General features: G+C 34.2%; 1 protein-coding gene across 1 annotated transcript; it reads right to left on the bottom strand.

The window, feature by feature from the left end:
- Positions 1–577: 577 nt before the first annotated feature.
- On the bottom strand, positions 578–7,239 carry LOC123562318 (uncharacterized). Its single transcript, XM_045354962.2, has 3 exons — positions 7,118–7,239; positions 6,607–6,714; positions 578–1,596 (listed from the first exon to the last, which is right to left on the bottom strand). Exons 2-3 carry the CDS (start codon positions 6,707–6,709, stop codon positions 941–943), a joined length of 759 nt encoding a protein of 252 aa, XP_045210897.2. The 5' UTR covers positions 6,710–6,714; positions 7,118–7,239; the 3' UTR covers positions 578–940.
- Positions 7,240–7,521: the final 282 nt, after the last annotated feature.

The following is a 7,521-nucleotide window of genomic DNA, read 5'->3' as shown; positions in this document are numbered from 1 at the left end:
TAGTGGGCCCGTAATGACGATGGTCATTTCCTGTTCGATAATATATTGTCCGTATGTGACTCCGAAATTTTCCGGTTATTATGAAAAAATAATCAATGACGAAAACGCATACAGAGAAAACATAATAGCGCGGAAATTCCTTGTTGCCATTGCTGCTCCGACCCACTGGTTTATTTCAAAGCTAACGCCACGATCAACCAATTAGATGCTAGAGCTTCAAGGTGACTGGCCCGTTATGACAATCGGCTATTTCTGGACGGATTACACCAAACCGGAAGTGACTACTCAGTGTTACATGTGAAGTAGTCCAAAATGTAGTTCCATGCTATGGATGAAATCTGGTATAATGAGTGACATGAGGAGGTGACAGTTAAATTTTTGGCTTATGTTTATTGCTTATAGTATTGAGAATAGATATAGACCATTTTCATTGTAAATTTCTTGGAATAAGTTTTATTCTTTGCGAAAAATGTCTACCTACGCGTAACTGCTAAACGGCTGTTTTCATGGGGGCATTTTTAGAGGGTGATGTTTCTCAGAACAGATTATTTTTCTTATATTCAACGTAATATGTCAATATTTTTCTATTTTTGATAAGAAGACATGTTATACTAAATGACCATATATGGTTTTCATACCATTGAAATGCTCTAAAGTGCTGAAAATGAGGTCTGAATATTTTGCTATTAATATGAAATAAATAAGAAATTGAATCGGTAGAATGTAACCTATTCTGTGCCGTTAAGCGATTTCGGCATCCTTCGGACATAACATTTTTTTTTATAAGCGGAGAATGCCGAAATCACATACGGAAAATACGGAAAGGAACGGAAATTGCCGAATGCCATTACGGACTGCCTTTTATAATCGGCAACCAAGTTTATACCAGATTGCCCCTAGTTGAAGAAACGCAGTTTATTTCAATATCTGTATATTTAAATCATTTTCCCAGTCCAAAACGTATCTGAGAAGTTCTTGTGCCACAAAGAGTTTTGTATCTAAGGTATTCTACAAGCATATTCAAAGTTACTTTACTAAGATCACAGTCTACATACTGACGCTTGTCTACAGGTTTCTTTGTTTCTGTTTTATCATCTTTAACGTCGTGATCTTTATCCAGTTCAACAGAATCCGTAATAATATCATTTATCGGTTCATCTTGAGTAGCAAGACTCGCCTGTTTTACGGGAAACGCTTTGTCCACTTTCTCCGAAAAGTCAATCTTTGAACTGGTCTTTAAAGAAATTGTGTTATCAATATCGTTTGTAAAATCTGAATCTCCTGTGTCCATAATGACATTTTCAGTATTTTTGTTCTCGAAAGTGCCTTCATCCTTTGTTGGTAGCGTAACATCGTACAATATGTCAAACCTTTGTCTGGGATAATCATATAGAGTGTGCTCGGTATTGAATTTCTCCGGATATGTTTCTTTTAGCCTGTGAATAGGTGCACTAGAATCTTCTATGAATTCGTTCGCCCGAAAAGCTGCAATTCGTTGATGTGTTTGACGCTTCAGAAACTGGTATAAGTTCACAAACGGTTTAAGCTCCTTACCTGACATCTGATTCATGTCGGCAGACTGCAACTCCATATTGCCTGAATATATACAATATACACTGGTATCAGAAGAAAACTTTTCATCTAAAAGTGCTTTCAGTAACTCTTTATTAGGTACCATACTTACAATTAACCTTTAGCCTTCTATCGGAAAGTGATTCTGCCTTTGCGACCAGTGCAAACCAAGATTAGCCTGCACGACCGTGCAGGCTGATCATGTTCTGCACTGTTCGCTCTTCAGCCAGTAAATTTTCAGTGAACACCCCTTCGAATAATAAACGGTATTGCCCAAATTGAATGATGGACCAGCCCATTTTAGAAACTTAGCAAGTTCCATTTTAGTTTACCAAGTTAGCGTTTACATACAGTGCTAAAGATAGAAAAGACTGAATTAATTCTTGACTTTATATTTGGTCATGTCATGGGTTTGTAAAATGTAAAAACGAAAAGCATAAATACTGTGTAGAATGCTTGCATCCTTTATATCCTATAATGAAACCTTGAGCCGAGAGTTCTTAGGTAATCTTTATTGCTTTTTATCAGGATACAAATTTCTGATATTTCAGTATTTAAAACAAATCGATTGGAATTTCCTGTTGGAAAATATCTCTTCCATTGGTAGGATTTTTCCCATGGGAAAGGACAGCTTCACATGGCAAATCGATCTTTTTAATTCAATGAGGAATCGCTTCTTTGAATTTTCTAAGAAGAAAAGCTAATGGGAAAATTGGAAACCCACGATTTGCATACTTCAATGGCCCCTTGTAATCTTTGCTAAAGAAGTGGGCCCATTTGATCACTATTTACCAATTGTCCATTGTTAACCCTTACCTTGCTAAATTCCTATAACGAACTTGCCCAACTTTCATTTGGACAGTACCATTTACTGTTAAAATAACTGCTTAACAAAAGGATACTGACTGAATGGCGAACAGTGCAGATCTTGTCCAGACAGCACGGATGTGCAGGCTGATCATGGTCTACACTGTTCGCAAAGGCAGAATCAATTGTGCCCAGCATGATAAGGATTAACACATTGATGGTTAAAATCGAAGATGCGTTTTGGTAATATAGTGTAATGAAATTTTACGCGACTTTCATAGGTCATACGGTGAACTAGTTATAATCTTTGACTTGATATTAATTTTGACTGACCAATTCCACAATACAAGCCAGAAAAAAACAACTTTGAAAGTACACGACCTGTATCTTTCAGGGGATGAATTGAAAAAAAAGATCCAGTGATATAATTCCGAGGCGGAACTGACCGAAACTACTAGTATACGAGAAAAGTAAACAAAGGAAGAGGGTGCGTTGACGTTTTTTTTTTCTGAAACAAATTTAGGACCTTATTTCAAAGAACGGGCAATGTTATTCCACTCAGAACTGATTATACTTTTTAGGTATTCAGGTCGATTTGCAGAGCGAAAGAATTATTTGACGTGAGGACTTTTAAAAGTTGTGAAACAGGACCGGTTTAATTAAACTAAAAGTGGACAAGTGTCACTATTCAGACCATGTTTTATTAAAAGGAGATAACTCATGGGGCTATTCAAATTTTGTATAATTACGACCCTTTTCTTCTCAAAAGATATGATCATCAAATTGGACAGTGTAAGAGAAATGATTAAGAACAATGTAAAAAAGATATCTAACAGGTAGCCAGAATAAATGTCATATGGCATAAGATTATATCCTCCACACGGCATTTCACCTGAGTTTTTTTTGTTTCGTGTCAGGTCATGTTTCGTTTTTAATGTTTGACAATGTATATATTCACACCATCTCCCCTTTCGTGCGGCATTTTACATAGTAAAGCAGACATCCAATAAAATACCCATGCAAATAGCTATCTATTACGTAGGAAATAACATCACTTCCGAATTCCATGCAATGAAGAGCGTAAAACGTGAAACACTTTTTATTGTGTTTCTGAGCCACACACGTGATATTTGTCGGCGATATCTGGTCGGGGGATACTCCTACACAAAATTGGTAGAAATAATATTTTGCAAATGTGCTATTGGCATTAACGCAACATTGAAATCAAGCTACAGTACGCGTAGTGTTATATTTAAAAATTAAAATAGCTCTACATTCTAATATGAAAAAAGAGTTTTCTCATGACAAACGCTCGACTATTCGATGACTTACATGATAAAAAAGATACTGAAATTTATGAATTTTTAAGTTAAAAGGGGCATAACTCTTGCAATACTGTAAGAAGAGTTAATCGTCTTGTGACGTCAAAGTTTTTGTTGCGACCGCTTCTCGATTTTTATTCACTGTAATAAGATTAAGGGCATATTAGAATCGAAATAATTTATAGCTAAGTCGTGTTTTAGCACTAATTATACACTCGGTTGGTAATACGTCGTACAAATAATTAAAATTATTACGCCCGACGTATGACCGCCCATCGTGCATAAATAGTGTTAAAACACTTTTTTTGCTACAAATAATTTCTTAATTGTCACTACGAGCAAGTACAGCAAGTTTCAGTAGAATATCTTAAGTAATGAAGAAGATATTGGACTTCATAAAAAATTCAAACCAACTTGGACGCCAACGCCTGGACGTGTGAAACATGGCAATAAATAGAAGTGTTGAATAATCATGTTAGTTAATGTTTTATTCAAGCGAGCTAAAAATGACATATTATTCAGCTCCATACAATCGCCGGGATAGAATGCTACTACATTCATGCTACTATTTAAGGTGGTCATTCATTATTAAATAATGCAGGTGTCTATATATAGCATCGAGTTGCATGCTGTTTCTTCGAATAACATTGTGCAAGTATATATAAACCAATTGCACGAGTATCGAACCTGACCTGCGATGAAAACAAAAGACCAGACAAATAAAAAAAACCCTGTTTTCATCCTAAATCAATCCAAAATGAAAAATATGTGGCGAAATATGAGCATCTTTCAATAGCTGTAAATATCATTTGAAAGGGAATCATATTTTACCACATATTTTTCATTTTGAATTGATTTAGAATGAAAACAGGGCTTTTTATCTGTCTGGTCATACTTTTTTATATCGTACGTGCGATACTCATTCCTGTGGTATGAACTATAGCTTTTTTGAGTAATACATATCTTAAATCTTTGGTATTCTGTCACGTATCAGGAATGACCGGGCTGATTATCACGAGTTTTCCATATTTGTCGCAGCTTATATAAATGAAAATCAGAAATTTAATAGGTGACAACTGCTCTTTTATTGTTGCTATAAAAAGTAACATTAGTGTCATCAGTTTTACTAAATTTAGCCCTTCGTGCGCTATATAAATGATACCTAAATGGAAATTTTATACATTCATTGTTATCTGTATTGATAATAAAAATTATTTTTATACCAGACGAAATAGTTTAATTATCTGTTGTCCTTTTTTGCTGTTATATAATATATGCACATAATATTAAGCAGGGTGCATCCGTGGCCAAGTGGTTTTCATGTGAGGAAGCCATCCAGCCGGCTTACGAAAGGTCGGAAGCCATCCAGCTGGCTTACGAAAGGTCGGTGGATTTACCCAGGTGCCCGGAGGAGGGGCACCCCGGGGTCTTCCTCCAACACCAAAGCTTGGCTTGAAAATAGTAATATGACCTATGAATGTGTCGGTGTGACGTTAAGGTAGTTCCGGATCGATTTTTTTTCAAAACTTCAGAATATACTTTAGAAAATTCAGCATATAAAAAGATAGGGTAGTGTGCTTGAAAACTTTTTTTTTTGCTACACCGATATGAAAAATTTGGACCTCGCGCATTTTTTGATAATGGGAGTCTATGGAAAAAACATAACTTTAATAACATTTACGCCAATAGAAATTATTCTACAATGTAGATTTTAATGAAACTTCTCACAGTTGTAAATAAACATATGACATATACATGTGGCAAAATAAAATATATAGTTCCGTGTGCTTAGTTTTGAGACATTTGACATTGATTAAAGGGAACAGCACATTTCATGCCAATTTTAAGACATTTTTTGAATAATTTAACGTGTCAGGTGATTTAATATCATATTTTAAGTTAAGGACGATAGTAACAGTGCCATTGTGTTAAATTAACTCACAGGTTGCCATTGATTAAATAAAAAATGATTTCCATTTCCGTTAGCTAAAGGCATACAGACACTAAATAGAAAAATGGCACGAAAAAAAATGGCGGACACAAATAGTCCACAGTTTTTTTTGCTCTGTAGAGCTATTTTCCTTATTTTCTTTGCAATTTTTTTGCTAAAATCACATGACAGATCTATGACTGACATGTAGGTAGCATTTTCATAATGAAATAACAACATGACAAAATTTTTCATGGAAACTTAGATCATACACCACTAGTATAATTTGGGGTCTCATTTTTTATCTGATTTTGCAGTTTGTGTGTTTGACTGAAATTATTTTTCTTGCATCAGACATGACCCCTACTTTTCTTTTGATTTTTCTTTAGCACTAACAATTTTCTTCAAGAAAATGTAGGTTACAGACATTTAAAATGGGACCTGGTGTGTGCTGCGGCCATTGGAAATAGGTCAGTTTTATATAGAATAAAGAACAAAAACTATTTAGTGTGTTATAACCTAAATGCACAGGCTTTATCCTACGTTTTCCGGATAAATGACGTTAGCGGTCACTTCCAGTTTATTAAACATGCAGATTTACCTTAAGCCCTACAAAAAGATCTTATTGAATTATTTTACCTAATTCACATGGCTAATCACGGTATAAATGTGTACTACCAGTTTATTTTTATACAAATGACTTTAACTGCGGATTTAGCTCTACAAACACATTTTATATATTTAGTCAAATTAAATTCTTTTGACGAGGATTTTCAACATTTTAGCGAAAGGTGCTCATTTGATATCTTTATATAACTTTAGCGAAAAATAGCTTAACCATTTTAGGACTAAAATAATAATAAAGGAGGCGGAATGCATAATTAATTATTACAGTGGCCCCTTTTTCTAAAAATAGAAATTTTTTATATGAAATAAATAAATGAAATAATGATTAAAAACGTTTCCCAAACTCACCATTTAAGTAAGGCTTTAAAAGCACAGATGACACAAAAATCCTGTTTGAGATCATCCATACACAGACGCACAGATACACGTACGGTGAATGGCCCACTGACATTGCTCCTGCAAAGCAAATATAAGGCATGTTTAAGAGTCGGCAAAATTATGAAGAAGGAAATAAAAGGTTATGTAGTTTTATTATTTTTAACAGGTTTTCGGCAAATGGCCATACGCCAAACATGTTGCTAATAATTTATAAGGTCTAACAGATCTGATATTTAACGAGAACTTGCTTTAAGCTTAAGATCTGTTTTATTTTTAAACTTCTTTGATTATGCCAAAATATATATATTTTTACTTTTACTATGAAATATATGCAATATATGCAACATTTTCAGCTTTGATACTGTTTAACAAACTTATCGGATAGCTACCAGTATAAGATATGACTCTCATAAGCTTAGTCTTTAAAAATATATACAAAATGTACATAAAATAGATAAAAAAAAAACAACTCATTTCTTACCTTTGAAGTTTGTTCCTGAAGTTAGCTTCCTTTTGTTGACTTGAACAGATTACCTTTTCTATTTTTTTTAAGAATGATTTCTCCAGCTTTAAAGATATACCCTTTTCCAAAGTATCAGTCCGTTACTTAAACATACGTCATCTAAAATCGGCCAATGGAATTTGTCGTTATAAAAGCGGTCATAACGGAATAATAGCCTAACCAATGGGGATTCAATTATAACAAATATCCAAGTTCGCCATTAGATTGGGGTTAATATGTCAATTTATCGGATCAATTTTCATTCATAAGCAAATTTTCAGCCCACACGTTATTGTCTATAGTCATATTTTATTCATGGTATAATTTCTGAACTTCTTTTTTTAAGATAATGCGGATTAATTTCTCGGGAATAGGAATTAGGA

The sequence above is a fragment of the Mercenaria mercenaria genome, chromosome 15, assembly GCF_021730395.1.
Source record: "Mercenaria mercenaria strain notata chromosome 15, MADL_Memer_1, whole genome shotgun sequence".
NCBI classification, from domain to species: Eukaryota; Metazoa; Mollusca; class Bivalvia; order Venerida; family Veneridae; genus Mercenaria; species Mercenaria mercenaria.
This window is presented reverse-complemented; position numbering and strand designations above follow the sequence as displayed.